This window comes from Capsaspora owczarzaki (assembly GCF_000151315.2).
Source record: "Capsaspora owczarzaki ATCC 30864 unplaced genomic scaffold supercont2.1, whole genome shotgun sequence".
Lineage (NCBI taxonomy): Eukaryota > Filasterea > Ministeriida > Capsasporidae > Capsaspora > Capsaspora owczarzaki.
In genome coordinates this window covers 2,309,485-2,324,191 of record NW_011887292.1, presented here as the reverse complement: position 1 = coordinate 2,324,191, position 14,707 = coordinate 2,309,485, and the positions used below count along the sequence as shown (strand labels likewise).

The following is a 14,707-nucleotide window of genomic DNA, read 5'->3' as shown; positions in this document are numbered from 1 at the left end:
ATGTAATAGAAGAGGGGAAAATATACGATTCGCCATTCATGCATACAGGGCAAAAGTTACACTTTTACGAATCAAAACGAAAAACAAAACAAAAACAAAGCAACTTGATCTGGTAATGTGGAGCAAAAGCACGAAGAAAAAAAGCAAAGCTCAAGACGATGGAAGGCGGTGTGTGTGTGTGTGTGTGCGTGTGTGTGTGTGTGTGTGAAGGAGACGGACTGAAACGCTCAGCAGCTGTACACTTCACGCTCAAGCCACTCTTCATAGTTTTCGGTGAACGCAGGGTCCAATTCCACAACTTGCGAGAGGGCCGTCACAATGTCCGTCGAGTCATCCATCAGGGCGAGGTCTTCGAGCACGTACAAGTCGCTGCTCTCCTCGTCGTTCTCTGGGAACATGTCCACGTCGCGAATGGCGCCGCGATCGGGCAGACGGAACCGGAAGTGTCGCCGATTGTAGAGATCAACATTCTCGCGCAGAGTGTTTTCGTCCACCTGTACATTGCAGCGATTTACAAAGTAAGCGATGAAGGCTTGTTGAACAGCCAGATGGGCACAATCCACCGCTCAAAGCGTTGCGCTTACAGGCTGAACACCGCTTTCAAAAGTGTCGTCACCAGCGTAGGCCCAGTCGTCGTTCAGGAAGTGCCGAACTTTATGATAGATGGCAGAAATGATTTTCATATTGCCTGAACGGAAAACAAACACACAAATAAAAAAAAGTTGTTAGAATTCATTCCGCACTTTAAACAAGAACGTTGCGTTCTCAAATTCACTCACTTTGGCGCCACTTGCGTCCCAGCAAGCGGGATTGGGCCTTGAACAGCTTGAGGACGTACAGTTGCAGCAGGTCGCTGTTAATTTTGAGCAGCCGCTTGAGAATATTCTGAAATGAAACAAGTCGCAACTAAGGTGAGGAACTGTTCAGCTGCAAATACATAAACGCAAACGACATACAGGAGCCTTGTAATGAACAAGAACCGTCAGCCGCGCGGGTTTGAGCTTGGTCAGCTTTTGCAGGATGCGAAGAAGATTCACGGTCGAGAAAAAGTTGCGCCACGAATAATAAGGATTGGTCGCAGCCATCGACAGCAAATGCGTCTCTGTGGGCATTTTCAGCAAATGAATCGAGTGTCAGAATGAGGGAGTGGAACAGTACGAGCAGTACTACTGCAATTCGCGTGAGTCGACCACTTACGATACTCCTCGAGCGACTTGTTCAGCGCCGTAGTTTCATCCACTGAAGAGGAGACGGTACGGTTTGTGAAAGTGGTGAATCTGAAGTGTACAACCTCATAGCATTGAGTACAGAGCGACAAGTACTCAGGGTGGCAGACTACGGTCGAATACAAGGCTGTTGGCAAACTCACTCGGCGCAAGGAATATCAGTCTTGGCAATAATGAACTCGGTAATGTTCTGGTTTAAGATCTTCAGCACGAGCAGAATGCACTTGGCATCGACCAGAAGTTGGCTCAGGTGCTCGAATTGGTAGACGTCTAGAACACAGAATCAAGCACAACGAGAGAAAACCATTGAGACAGACGGACGAATTAACATTTCGAGCAGAAACGGAAAAAAAAAACCAGAACGTACGATTGGCACGGAATTGCTTGAGCAATAGCAACAACAGTCCAGTCACTGCCTTCACAATGACTTCCTTGTGGCGATCCAGATCCAATGTTGTGTACATGGATTCGATCATGGACTTTTCGCTCTGGTTATCTACGCTCGTCAAACCAAGAACACACACCCCCCAAAAAAAAAATCAACGAAACAAGCCACACACAAACACACACACAGGCTCAGCTCAGCGCTCCTTACCGTGCAAAATTTCACCCATCAGATTAATAGCACCCTTGTATCCCTTCGCGGCAGGGGCGGAGGCAAGCAAAATCTTGAGCAGGACAACCACGTAGCGACCCATGTTGGGCAGCAACGCGCTGTACAGGTCGTCGACGCTGCCGAGATGTTGCAGGGGTGTCTGGCGCTGAGTGGGCTTGGGGGCGAAAGCAGCGTTGGGAGCAGGTGGCACGACGTGCGTGGTTGGAACGCGGTCGGGCAACTTGGGTGGGGTGGCGGCTGCCGCTGGCAGCGGCGATCCCGACGATGATGATGAAAACTCGGCTGCGGGGGAAGGAGATGGACGGTCGCTCGTGTTGAGGGCTGCGGACAAGAACTGGGAAGCCGCTGGGTGGCCCAGAAGCTCGCGCGCAATGCGTTGGTCTTCCTCGCTCACGACGTCCTGCACATTTTCATCCCCGACGTCCATGTCACTCACGACGCCTTCGCCGTTCGCGTCGCCGCTGCTATTGCTGCGGCTGAATGCCAGAGCGCTGTCGACGTCCAGCTCCAGGTCGTGTAGATGCTGCTGTCGCGCGCGCTCCTTCTCAATCTTGTGGAGAAACACGGCGTACGGCTTGGCCTCCATGGCAATTTGGTGTTCCGCCAGCGACTCGTACAAGTGCTGGCGAAGCACATACAGGCCCTCGTTGATGGGTGGCGGAATGTCCGGGGTGTGCGAGCGCCAAAAGTTGGCGTCGTACCCCGCGCTGCCGAAGGGGGTCGCAGCTGGAATGGTGCTCACACTGGCCGTGCTGGCGACGCTGTCTGTACTTGAGACGCTGGCAAGGGAAACGTCGTCGCCGTCGCCGCGGCTGGCAGCAGACATGGCGTCGACGAGAGAATAATCGAGCTCCTCGTCGGCCTCGTTTGAGAAGCGAGAAACGGCACCACTCGGAGTGTTCGAGTGGCCGTGGTAGCCATAGTACTTTTCGTTGCTGTTGATGACGAACGCCTCCAGATCGAGCTTGCGAGCCTTGACCCGTCGATCGGGCTTTTCGAGCGGGAGGCCGGCTTTGAGGCGACCTTGCCGAGTTCGCTCGGCAACAGCGGTGCTGTCGCCATAGCAAACGAGGACGAGCTTCCAGAGAAGCAGCAACACTTTGCGGATGGGCAAGTGCTCCGTGTGCTCGTCCTCCCCAAACTGCGAAATGCAATTGAAGAGCAATGTGACCATCGTATACGAATGGGCTGCAGGCTTTGGCGAGCCGGACGCGGCGGCAGGCGACGAGGCTGATGCAGAGCCAGGAACACCCACTCCAGGAGGAAGTTGCGTGTAATCGTGGTTGCCGAAATCGTGTTCACCACCAACGCCCAGATGCGGCGACTGTCCGCCCACGGGTTGCGGACGAGACGCGTTGTCGCCGGCATGTGCTTGCGAGTCTGACGGCATGCTGAACGGCGTGAGCAGCTCGGTGACGAGATGCACGCGCTGCTTGTCAGTGCCCACCCGCCGGATCACCTCAACAATAAAATACAGAAGACCGGCAATCAAGCGCAGCTCGCGGTTGTGTTCCAGTGTTGCGCGCGACGCGGGAAGCCCGCCGGCCTGTTGTTGTTGTTGTTGCTGTTGTTGCTGTTGCTGAAAGGTCGCGGGGGTTGGTCCGGCAACCGCTCCGGTTGTGACATTGGTCACGAGGAAGGCATGGGGAGGTGGAGGCGCGTTGTGTGAGTGTGTACCCTGGCGAGGTTGGGTGGTGGCAGATGCGTCGCCGGCGTGATGAGCGCTTGTTGGGGCTGCTTGCGGGACGGCATTGGCTTCAGTGCCATTGGAGGGCTCAGGAGCAGCCACAAGCGCCTTTCTCAGCAAGAGTAGGAGCAAGGGAAGCGCGTCACACTTGTACAACAGGAGAGTGTTGTCGCGAATCGCCTTCATTTGGCGAGCAGGATCGTGAGCGCACTCTCCAAACACACCTTGCGCAATGTACGCAAGCTGCCGGAGTGCAGTCAGACGTGCAGGGAGCGAGGCAACCTCGCAGCGGTCGAGGCAGCCAAAAATGAACGACTCGCGCTTCTTTTCCGACGCCGACAGCCAGCTGGTGCCAAAGTCTCGCTCAAACACCTCCTTGCCTGCTGCAATTTCCTTGTTTTCGGCATACGAGAAGAATTCGCACAGCTCGTGCTCGAACGAATCCGTGTCTGCATATTCAAACAGGAACGGAGGCTCTTGCTCGAGATCGCGCGCAGCGAGTTCGCCCTTCTTGGCCAAGACCGCGAGTCTGAAAAAACAAAAAAAAAAATGTTGGGTGGTACCAAAATGTGAGACGCACGCAAAAAAGTGGACCAAAGCAGCCAACAAGCATTGTTGCAACAGTCGAGTCGAGTAAAGCAGCGCACTCACTTGAGAACCGAGAACGAGTCGATCGCGCCGTCTTCCGTTGCCTTGGGCGGGCCTTCCTGTTGACATCCAAGGTGCATTTTGCAGAGGTGAGTTGGCAGGAGTGGGGAAACAGACAACTGGCTTTGAATTGGTAGTCAATGCAAAGTCAAACAAACTGAAACGAATGAATTTTCAAATAAAAAAGACGGTTGCTTTGTTGTTTGTTTGGATTAAGGTCAAAAGAAGCAGAGGGGCAAGACCACGCCATGAGCACTGCGCAACGACGTGCGATTGTCGCAAATGCAGAGTGCTTTTGCCCAGACGCGCGGTGGGGGTTGTGGGGGTAGGAAGGCAACCGAGAAGAGAGAGAGACAATGGTAAAAAAGCCAGCGAAATCAAAAAAAAAAAAAAAAAAAAAAAAAAGCCAATAGTTCAACTCGCCTCGCCAGTCGGTGCGCGCTCCTCCTTCTTGGAGCCCGGCGGGGGCTTCTCGCCAATCTGGCCAGTCTCGGCAAAGAACCGACGTGGGCCAGCAGCAGCAGCGGCGGCGGCGGCAGCGGCAACCGACAACGACGGTGGTGGTGCCTGATCGTCCTGGTCGCCCATCTCTCAAGCTCGCTCTGCTGCTCGGCTGAGGAAAAGAAGTGGTAAAGACAGAGAAATAGAGGGGGAGTGAACAAGAAAACAAAATAGTAACAAACAGCTACACACCTCGGGATTTCGTCAGCATGAGCCGTTAGATCTTCGATCCAGTGAATCGGATTGACAGTGCAGAACAGTACAATAGCAGAGACTCCGACAAGGGCTACTTGTCTCGGATTGCTGTTTTAGATCCCGTAGAGTTTTTTGCTAGATTGCGGTGAACAGCTGGAGAAGAGGCGATTGATCTCGAACAACGCCAAACCCTTCCAATGCCACCTTCTTCACACAACCCGTTCGCCTTTTGGTTCAAAGCCTCTCTCTAAAATGCTGAGAATTTCCATTTTTCCATTCAATTTCCAGCACTAAACTGGCGAGTCTTGTCGAGGTCACTTCTTGTTCTCCATCCACTATCCAATGCAGTGTGCGATTGTTGATTGTGCAGTGCTGAGCACGGACGCTGCGCGTGGCTTGCTCACCCGCGTCGCCACCGAGCTCCCTCAGCTCGCAGCATTCATTCCACATCCGCACGATCTCCTCCGTGTGCGCAGCGGCGCCGCTCCTGCCCCACGCAGTGCCACTGCCGCTGCTCCAACTGAACGAGCGGCAGCGACTTCTCGCGCCACTACTCCTCCGCCGCCCTCGCCGCTCGTCCACGCCTTTGCAACGCAGACCACTGCCTTCGGTGCGGGCATTTCCCCCATTTAGTTTGCTCTTGCTTTTTGTTGTTGCTCTATTGTTCTGCCTGTTGTTGCGTCCAGATCCGCGTGCGCTGTGTTTTGAGACGGCCATGACGTCGCTTCTGTTTTTCGCACTCAAACGCAGCGGTGCAAAACCTCGCGCTCACGTTGTTCTTGTTCTTGTTGTTGCTGTTGTGAACATCTTCTCCTCGCGCTTCTTAGTCAATCGGCTGCAAGAGGAGCAATCTGCCCTCCGATCGCTGCTGCTCGACCCGCTCTACCGATGCGGTGCCGCTGTTGCGAATCATGCCCAAACCCAGCAGCAGCAACCCGCAACAGCGCTCCCGACGGATGCACGGAGGATTACTGTGCAAAGCTCCTACGAGTCCTCCTCCACCGCTTCTGGTCTGCAGGTGTTGCACGGCGCCTTGACTGCCACGGGGCGATTCTGCGTCCCGCTCGGATCGTCGCAGGAAAAACCTGCCGCCGCTCCTGCACCGATTCTGTCGCCACTGTCTGGATGTTCAAACGGATTCCCATGCGCGGGTCTCCAGCCGAACAGTCCGCAGGCTGCTGCTCTTCCGGCCTGCTCTGGTGCGCTGCCCGCCCCCGACGTCAACTTTGACGACGTGCATCGCCTCCTGCTGCGTGCGTCCATTGTGTTTGAGTACTACCCGATCTGCAACATGGCATGGATTTCCTTCCTGTCTGTTCCAGAACATGAGCAGGATCGCTGCATTGCCATTCAGCTGGTTGCCGCTGCCACAAAGGTAAAAAAAGAAAAAGAAGAACAAGCAATCCTCCACCGCGCATGCATGCCTTTCGTTGTGGATGTCGTGTAGGGCAAGCGATCAATCACTCACGTGTGCGCGGTACCCCCCATGTTTCGCGTCGTGAAATTCATTTGCTACATGACAGACAATTCGCCTTTACGCTATTGCCAGCGGTCACAGCCGACCCAAGGCCATCCTCGCTGCCATCGCTGCCGACGCATCGTCACGCGTGAACGAGAGCTGTCTTGCTGCCCTGGGCTTTGCCTTTGTCAAGCACCCCGCTTGGGGGCTGCCCGCGAGCTTTCCACGCTTCCAGAGTGGCCGTGCCCAGTTTTTGTCGCTCTCGCCGTCCGGCCCGGCCATGCCTCGTGCCCCTCAGGGTGGCGCCTCCCTGCCCTTCCCTGTGCGAAGCAATGAGGGTGCCTTGGTCGAGACTGCCACACGTCTGAATACCTCGATTCTGCGCCAATTCCTTGCCGCCGTCTGTGGAGCGACGCACCGCGAACAGGTCGCGTTTGATTTGGCCGCCTCATTCGGCCTTCCATTTGAGTGGTTCCAGCTCTTGCAGGAGACGTACCAGTGTGAACTGACGCCCTCCCTGAGCGAAGCCACGGGCAATGCGAGCAGACTTGCATCTGCCGCTCCGTCGCAGCTCCGCAGCAAGCAGCCTCAGCCTCCGCACGTAGTCATTCTTGGTGGAGGTGCTGCTGGCCTGTGCGCTGCTGCTGCGCTGCTTGGGCGTCGCGTTGGCGAAACCGGCACCGAGCCAGTCACCCGTGTGCCCTTCGTCGGCTCTACCCCTCCGCGAGTCACCATTCTTGAAGCGGGCGATCGTCTGGGTGGTCGACTGCGCTCGACTAACACCCTGGTAGACCGTCCAGTCTCGGTCGGCGGCGAGTTTTGCCACGGCGACCAAAGCTGTCGCTTCTTCAACTTGATGAAGGCTGAAAAGTGGCAATTCGACCAGCTGTGGCACTACGAGCCCGACCAACCGGCCTTTGCTGGCATCAAGGTTGCGCTGGATGGTGAGCTCCGTCCGTTCGACGACGAGAGCAATCCCCACTATGTCGCAGCGGGCCGCATCTTGGACCACGTTGCCGCGCTTGGCGAAAAGGCCGCCATCCTCGATCTTCCGGACTCTCTGGCCTACAAGAAGCTTTCGGCGGAGGAGCGCACCCGCTGGGCGGAGGAGGTGGGCGAATGGTCCAAGCTCTCTCTGCGGGCGATTGCTCTCAAGTTCAACGCAACCGTTCAAACAGCGCAAATTCTCGATGCGATCAGCACGCAAACGGCGGGTGCGCTCTGGAACACGCATGGCGCGGTGGAGACGGCGCGCGAGGATGCTCATTGGCCGCATGGCCGCGCAAACTACCGGTAAGTATATTCGCTTGGTGTTTGATCAGTAAAAAAGCAAAGCGAGTGACAGACAAATGTACTCAATGATCTTGTCCCCCCCCCCTTGTTCCTTGGACCTTGTCAGGCTCACCGCGACCAATCAGCAACTTGTGGATTCTCTTGTCGGCCATGCACAAGGCGCAACAGTGCGTCTCAACTGCCAGGCGAAGGTGGTTGTGCACGAGGCTCCCGATCGTTTCCGGATCATTGATCAACACGGCGATGAACTCGTTGCCTCGCACGTCATTGTCACCGTTCCGCTCACCGTTCTCCACGACGAGGATGTCGAATTTGTGCCTGCACTGCCGCCAGCGAAGCAGCTGGCTCTGCAGCAGGTTTCCATGAACTCTGCGACCAAAGTGATGATTCGCTTCTCGCGCCGATTCTGGACGCAAGACATTGGCGTCCTCTTTGCACCAGGCATGTTCATCCAGCAAGTGTGGATGAATGTTCCTTCCGCTGCGCCTGCCGCCAACGACGAGCAGGTTGTCATCACTGGCTTTGCGTCCGGATCGATTGCTACTCGTCTGTACCTCATGTCTCCCGACGAGATTGTGGTCGAGTTTTTGCGCCAGTTGGATGCGGTTCTTCGGTCAGGTTTTTTTTGTTTTTTTTGCGGTGTGGTTGTTGTCAACGCGACGCTGGTTTCTGTTTTGCTCACCTCCTCCTTTTTTGCTTTGTGTGTAATGTTTTTGGATTTATTTGGGGTTTGTTACCGTGCTATAGCACACCCACTCTGCCCAATCCTGCCACGACCTACGCGACCGGTGCAGAAGTGTACCATTGGCTAGACCACCCTTTCGTGCGCGGCGCTTACAGCTGCAGCACTGTCGGTGGCGATCGCAGCGGCCGGCAGGCGATTGCGCGACCGATTGGTGACCGCGTTTTCTTTGCCGGCGAAGGCGCTGCTCTTGATGCCACTGCCTGCATTCAGCACGCTATGGAGACTGGTGTGACGGCTGCCGACCAGGCTCTGGCGGCCTTGGCACGCGAACAAGCGACCACGCCTGCATCACGGCTCTAAAAAATTGTTCGTTCTCGTTTTGTGTGGTGTGTCGCGTCGTTGTTTTTGTTTTTTTGGATTTCAGATTATCATTTGCAAGCTTGCCTTGTGCATCCATCCATCCATCAATCAATCAAAAGCAGCATCAGGATCAAAGTTGGCTGTCAAACTCGAATCCCGGCCAAACTGCTGCGCCCAGCTACGAAAGCCTCCCTCGAGGCAGTACACTTGTGCCAGGTGCTTCCGAGCATCCAGGTTCCTTGCGAAATACTTTGCGCAGGAGGGTCCCCGTTGTTGACTGCGAATATACTCGAGCAAGTTGAGCATCTCAGACCAAGAACGAAACAAAACGAAACAAACACAATTGAAATACTAAAATGTTACCTGTACATGCAGTGAAAGATGACCATGTCGTGCTGACCATACTGCTCCACCAGCTCGTCGATGGCCTTGCTGATGGTCGCGGACGGCACATTGACACAGCCTGCAATGTTGCCACCCTACCAATACCAACACGGACCAACGATGTCGGGTTGAACAATAATAATAGTGAGCTGCACTCCCCCGATGACCGCCATCACACAGAAGAGTCGGTTGCTTGCATTCAAATTCAACAAGTTGAAAATCCGCACCTGAAAGTCGTGGTCGCGAACATCGATGACAACAAACCTGTTCAACGGAGGCGAAACAGAAGCGAAACCAAGGTCAGTCTCTCGCATCCGTGGGGCAACCCCCACGCAACTCCCGCGGCCGAACACTGAGTCGAAGGCTCACTTGGGTGTAGGTTCGCCTGCGAGCTTGGGAGCGCGAAGCAAGGCCGCAAGCTCGGCTGCACGCATCACGGAATAGGCCATTCTGGGGTATGCTCAGTCACACAAAGAGCAAGAATTGAATGAAGAGTGGTCAAAACCCATAACATACAGAAAGTACAAAGCACAAGTACATTGATGCAAACTCTATCTGTCAAATGCTACTGTACAAAGGAAGGAGAGATGCGGCGTCGACACAGTCCAAAAAGTAACTGTACTGTATTACAAACGCTAATTCACATCAATCATTTGCAACACGGCGTCAGAAAACAGCAACAAGGAATTGGTCGTGTCACCAAGAGCACCACTTGGGAACACGGCGTTCACGAGCGCAGCTGGCACTAGTGCAGTGTTGGACAGGATCACATCCGAGCTGTCTGCCAACTCGCCAGATTCCAAAAGGCCGTCCCCAGGAGCAGGAGGTGCCGAGTTACTCGATGCACCTGCCGCTTGCGGACGCGGCGAACGCGCACGTAGTGCAGCAAGCGTTGTGGCAGGCAGCGCGAGTTGCATCACTCCTGCGAGCTCGGCGCACTCGGGTTTGAAAAGGCGACGGAGGGCGTTGTACACATCGGCAAGAGACTCCCACGTCTCAAACATCATTTGCACAACCAGGCCATCCATAAACCGGCATCGCACGCACACAAACCGGTACTGACGGCGATTTGCCTGCAGGTCGGCCGCGCGCATCGCTTTGGTGCGCAACATGGATTGCAGCTCGAGCTCTCGCGTGCGCGTTTGCTGCTGCTCCTTGAGTTCTGTGGCAGAAAGCTCGTAGAAGGCTGCTGGCAAGTCAAACTTGTTGGAAACAAAGGTGGCCGATGCTCCAACAGGGAAGAGCTTGACGTTGCGCTCAACCGTCGGGCGTGGAGGCTTGGGCGGCCCGTCGGCGAGGCAGTCCCGGGCGCACTGCAGCAGCTCCAGGGAAGCCGTTGCTGCAAACACAAACAACGGCTCGGGGGCGGCTGTGCTGGGCGCGCCATCCGTTGGCACGACGGCAACCTCCACGACCTCCTGAAACCCGCACGCGACCAGAAACTCACTGGCGCCAGAGAGAGACAGCACCTTTTCGCTTAACGCCTTGTTGCCCTTGCGCATCCGACGGAACTTTGGCTCGCTGGGGTTGTGGAGGATGTTGTCCAAGCATTGCAGCAAGGTTTGCGAGCATGTTTGGAGTCGGGCTGCAGATGTTGCAGCGGCGGCGGCGGACGCGTCCACGGACGCAGCAGCACCAGCACCTGCAGATGGTGTGGACGACGCCCCAGCAGCAGCGCGGTGTGCTTGAATGTGTGGGAAGGGCTGGTACCCGTTGAGCCGGAACAACCGGAAGACGGCGCGAAGCACAGGTGCCTCCTCGCCCTCTGTAAATTGCTCGAGGCACTCCAGGGTATGCGACTGAATCGCATCCGCAGTGTGGACGGCAGAGCAGAGGGAGCAATTGTACTTGAGCTGCTCGGATCCACCGCCAATGGACAAGAACGGCTCTGCGGACGCCGATTCCGACCGCTCCTCCTGCACCAACGGCACACTACTACTACGCCGATTCCGACCGCTCCTCCTGCACCAACGGCACACTACTACTACTGCTGCTGCTGCTGCTAGAGCTGCTCGACGTTGATGACGCTTTGGCGGCTGGCTGTGGCTCGCTGGCCATCGCAGACTGCATCATGCTCATCTTGGGCGTCGGCTTTGCAGGCTGGTTTCTCGCTTGAGCTGCAGCAACGCGCTCCATGGCAGCCTGCCAACAAGGCCAAACAGCAAAACAGCAAAAGCGATCAGCAAGTTCATGAAGTCAGTCAAGATGGCTTTGCGCGGGTTGCTTTGCCGCAGCGTCATCATCAACCCAGTCCCGTCCTCCAAACCCAGACCCCGGGCCTCTATCACACCATCACACTCGCCTTTGCTGCAGCAGATTGCTCCTTTGGCGGCTGGCGAACAGGAGCAGCGGCTGCGGCTGGCTTGGCATCCGGCTTCTTGCCATTGTCCAGCATCGAATGCCCCTTGCCAGAGCCAATGAACTTGATATTGGCAATGAACTTTTTCATTTCATCAATTGCAAAGTGAGACTGTCCTGCACTGAATTGCTGCAACTGTAGATAACTTTGAATCAGCCAAGATTTGATCCGACTTTGCTCTCGACGATTCTCGTTTGTGGGACATCAAAGCATTAAGATCACGAAAAAAAATGTGCACCAACGGAACTACTTGTACTTTAACTTGTGCTAGTCTTTGTTTCATTTGTTTCAGATTTGAATGAGCAGCTGGGGCAAAGGCGGCAGGACGAGCGCTACCAGCAATCTGCTTGGGAGCAGTGGCAGCAGCAGCAGCAGTAATGGCAGCAGCTCCTGGTGAGTTTTTCATTTGCCGTCGCCCGTGCTCTGCCCCTTGTTCTTGTGGTCGCCCTCAGCACGTGTGTTCGTCTGATGCCCGAGCAAGCGCGGGGAGAGAGAGAGAGAGAGAGAGAGAGAGAGCGACAGATCGAAGCTGTTGTCGTGTTCACCCCAGCAACAGCATTGGCCTGCATCCACTCCCCGCCATGATAGGAAGGGGGACTTAATGGGGGGCGGGGTTTACATTGAGTAAGGACCCGCGGTGGGGATTGGGGGCCACTGAGACTCGCATCGACGTCCTCGTGGAAGGGGGGTTCGGTGCGAACGTGGCGTCTCTCTCTCTCTCTCTCCCTCTCTCTCTTGCTGGCATTCATTACAAACCACCAGAACCTCCAGGTCGTATGAACATGGTCACTTGTACTCTGCTTGCCGTCGATGTCTTGTTTTGGTGGTGGGGGTGGTGGGGTGGTGGGGGTGACGAACAGCTCGGCTCTCTCTGTTTCTCAGTTTTCAGCTCTCTGTTTCTCAGTTTTCAGCGAATCCCTCGTCAACCTCAGACCTGTCGCTCAGAAATTCAATCGCTAATGACTCCAACTTTCGCTTCCTCTTTTTTGGTTTTTTTTTTCTTTTGTTAGGAACACCTCGTCCAACCAAACGCCGAGTTGGGCCGCTGCGACTCAGTCGTTTGGCATTGGGATGAACGCCGGCCCCGCACTGTCGCGATCCGTCTCAGTGTCGCAGTCATCGGCCGTCGCATCGATGGTCTCATCCGTACTACCAGAGCGCGTCAAGTACACAATCGCGTGGATTTACTCGCAGCGAGGCGCTCGACTCGTCACCCTCTTGCTCGGACTCCTCTTCCTGGTTTGGCTCATTGCAGAGCTTGCCTCGGGATCGGACCCGCTCACTGCAGACACTGTTGTCGAACCAGGGTAGGGTGCAGCAACCCAAAGTCTTGTCTTGTCGTTCTTGTCGTTTTCTGTCACAAACACATGCTGACGGAAACAATGTGCAGCAATCTTCGGTATGGCATTGTCATTGATGCCGGCAGCAGTGGCTCGCGCGTGTACCTGTACTCTTGGCCTCAAGAACTCAACGAGCAGGGTCTCGTCACGCTTTCCCAGCTCTACGATGAGAATGGCAAACCACTGGTCCGCAAGCAGGAACCTGGGCTGTCGACCTTTGCCAACAACCCCACCGAAGCTTTTGAGAGCATCTTCCCTCTGCTCAAGTTTGCATCACAGTACATTCCCGTGGAGGAGCACGAACGGACTCCTCTCTTTATTTACGGTAAGGGATGGCTTGCCCATTCTTTTGTTCTCTTCCGCTTCGCCATTGGTCACTCAATCGCTGTCCTTCGCCACACCCATTCCCCCCGCAACAATAGCAACTGCCGGGATGCGCCTTTTGCAACCACATCAGAGTGATGCCATCATCCTGGATATCGTGGCGTCCATCCCCAAGCATTTCTCGTTCAATTTCCAACCGAGCAACATGCAAATCATTTCTGGAGCCATGGAAGGTGCGTACAAGCATGCATGCAGTGTGCGGGCTCGATTGTTGTCGTTGTGTTTTCCGACTTGTACCGACTTGTACCGACTTTTCGCGTTCAGGCGTCTACTCGTGGGTGGCTGTAAACTACGCCCTTGGTCGGTTTAGCCGCTCTCACTCGCGTGGAAGCGGACCGACAACAGCGGGCTCGGTCGAGATGGGTGGTGCTTCCATTCAAATTACTTTCGAAGTAGATTCCAAAGAGTCGGTTCCTGAAGAGTACTTGCAAGTCGTCCAAATGGGCGAAGGGCGCGAGTATCGTTTGTATGCGACCACCTTTTTGCGCTACGGCGCGAACGAGGTATATCATTTTTTTTGTTCTTGAAGTGATGCGGTGTTGCGGTGTAGTTGATTCATCATCAAACACTGACATCCCTCTGATTCTTCACAAATAGGCTCGCACACGCTACCTTGAGAAATTGGTACATGGCGAGGCTCGTGACTTGGCGCGAGACGGTATCATTGAAGATCCATGCTTGACTGCCGGGGAGACCGTGAGCATGACGTTGGACTCGCTGCTCTCAAAGTCGTTGCTGTCGCCAGTCATGATGGAGGAGCTTGGTCTCGGCCTTCCTTCGTCCAATGACGTTTCCACGCTTCAGGATGGTGTCACGTTGATTGGCACGGGCCAGTTCCAAGTCTGCAAGGAGCTCCTCGTTCCGCTCTTGAACTTGACCGTTCCCTGTGTGTACGATCGCTGCTCGTTCAATGGAGTCTACCAGCCTGCCGTGTCGAGCGTCGCCGATTGGTTTGGATTTTCCGAGTATTACTACACATCTCACGACGTCTTTAAGGTTTCTGGTCCGTACGACCAGGATGTGTAAGTTGCTTATGAACGTCGAATGCAATGGTGAAACTGCACTGGACTGTGACTGATCGTCTTTCGTCTTTTCTCTCTCTCTCTCTCTCTCTCTCTCTCTCTCTCTCTCTCTCTCTCTCTCTCTCTCTCTCTCTCTCTCTCTCTCTCTCTCTCTCTCTCTCACTCACTCTCTCTCTCACTCTCTCTCTCTCTCTCTCTCTCTCTCTCTCTCTCTCTCTCTCTCTCTCTCTCTCTCTCTCTCTCTCTCTCTCTCTCTCTCTCTCTCTCTCTCTCTCTCTCTCTCTCTCTCTCTCTCTCTCTCTTTCTCCTCATCACAGGTTCCACGATCTTGCCCTGCAGTGGTGCGGATCCAACACCACCGACCTTCATGTTGCTGCGGCTGCTGCCAAGGTCAACCACGATCGCATTTCCACGCAGTGCTTCAAGAGTGCGTGGATGACGACCGTGCTGCACATGGGCCACGGGTTGTCTACGGCGACCAATAATCTTGTCAACACGGAGCGTATTAACAATATCGACGTTGGGTGGACTTTGGGCGTGATTGTTCT

General features: G+C 55.0%; 5 protein-coding genes across 5 annotated transcripts; 2 read left to right on the top strand and 3 right to left on the bottom strand.

Annotated features, from left to right (window-relative positions):
* Window positions 1-11: 11 nt before the first annotated feature.
* Window positions 12-4,823, bottom strand: CAOG_00720 (hypothetical protein). The gene is made up of 10 exons (XM_004365534.2): window positions 4,601-4,823; window positions 4,181-4,236; window positions 1,822-4,058; window positions 1,594-1,722; window positions 1,370-1,496; window positions 1,198-1,277; window positions 957-1,102; window positions 780-885; window positions 585-688; window positions 12-494 (listed from the first exon to the last, which is right to left on the bottom strand). Exons 1-10 carry the CDS (start codon window positions 4,763-4,765, stop codon window positions 228-230), a joined length of 3,417 nt encoding a protein of 1,138 aa, XP_004365591.2. The 5' UTR covers window positions 4,766-4,823; the 3' UTR covers window positions 12-227.
* A 342-nt stretch (window positions 4,824-5,165) lies between these two features.
* Window positions 5,166-8,766, top strand: CAOG_00719 (hypothetical protein). Its single transcript, XM_004365533.2, has 5 exons — window positions 5,166-5,483; window positions 5,701-6,248; window positions 6,397-7,625; window positions 7,732-8,238; window positions 8,373-8,766. The coding sequence occupies exons 1-5, from the start codon at window positions 5,216-5,218 to the stop codon at window positions 8,668-8,670; spliced, it is 2,850 nt and encodes a 949-aa protein (XP_004365590.1). The 5' UTR covers window positions 5,166-5,215; the 3' UTR covers window positions 8,671-8,766.
* On the bottom strand, window positions 8,694-9,538 carry CAOG_00718 (hypothetical protein). Its single transcript, XM_004365532.2, has 4 exons — window positions 9,424-9,538; window positions 9,282-9,318; window positions 9,034-9,149; window positions 8,694-8,947 (listed from the first exon to the last, which is right to left on the bottom strand). Exons 1-4 carry the CDS (start codon window positions 9,501-9,503, stop codon window positions 8,779-8,781), a joined length of 402 nt encoding a protein of 133 aa, XP_004365589.2. The 5' UTR covers window positions 9,504-9,538; the 3' UTR covers window positions 8,694-8,778.
* Window positions 9,539-9,689: 151 nt separating this feature from the next.
* Window positions 9,690-11,503, bottom strand: CAOG_00717 (UBX domain-containing protein 6; the record flags this gene model as incomplete). Its single annotated transcript, XM_004365531.1, has 3 exons — window positions 9,690-10,970; window positions 11,023-11,196; window positions 11,345-11,503. 3 exons carry the CDS (start codon window positions 11,501-11,503, stop codon window positions 9,690-9,692), a joined length of 1,614 nt encoding a protein of 537 aa, XP_004365588.1.
* Window positions 11,504-11,711: 208 nt separating this feature from the next.
* CAOG_08437 (hypothetical protein) lies at window positions 11,712-14,586 on the top strand (the record flags this gene model as incomplete). Its single annotated transcript, XM_011271706.1, has 7 exons — window positions 11,712-11,806; window positions 12,424-12,720; window positions 12,804-13,078; window positions 13,176-13,310; window positions 13,402-13,640; window positions 13,735-14,159; window positions 14,477-14,586. Coding segments are annotated over 7 exons (1,576 nt in total), but the record flags the coding sequence as incomplete, so codon positions are not given.
* Between the last annotated feature and the right edge of the window lie 121 nt (window positions 14,587-14,707).

Excerpts from the sequence above, each read along its gene's own strand:
- CAOG_00720 (XM_004365534.2), bottom strand. The coding sequence starts at position 4,765 with ATGGGCGACCAGGACGATCAGGCACCACCACCGTCGTTGTCGGTTGCC. Across the intron at positions 4,237-4,600 it reads AGCGCGCACCGACTGGCGAG|GAAGGCCCGCCCAAGGCAAC; the intron begins GCGAGTTGAACT and ends GGATGTCAACAG. Across the intron at positions 1,723-1,821 it reads GATGGGTGAAATTTTGCACG|ATAACCAGAGCGAAAAGTCC; the intron begins GTAAGGAGCGCT and ends TGACGAGCGTAG.
- CAOG_00719 (XM_004365533.2), top strand. The coding sequence starts at position 5,216 with ATGCAGTGTGCGATTGTTGATTGTGCAGTGCTGAGCACGGACGCTGCG. Across the intron at positions 7,626-7,731 it reads CATGGCCGCGCAAACTACCG|GCTCACCGCGACCAATCAGC; the intron begins GTAAGTATATTC and ends GGACCTTGTCAG. Across the intron at positions 8,239-8,372 it reads CAGTTGGATGCGGTTCTTCG|CACACCCACTCTGCCCAATC; the intron begins GTCAGGTTTTTT and ends ACCGTGCTATAG.
- CAOG_00718 (XM_004365532.2), bottom strand. The coding sequence starts at position 9,503 with ATGGCCTATTCCGTGATGCGTGCAGCCGAGCTTGCGGCCTTGCTTCGC. Across the intron at positions 9,150-9,281 it reads TTCGCGACCACGACTTTCAG|GGTGGCAACATTGCAGGCTG; the intron begins GTGCGGATTTTC and ends TGGTATTGGTAG. Across the intron at positions 8,948-9,033 it reads ATCTTTCACTGCATGTACAG|TCAACAACGGGGACCCTCCT; the intron begins GTAACATTTTAG and ends GTATATTCGCAG.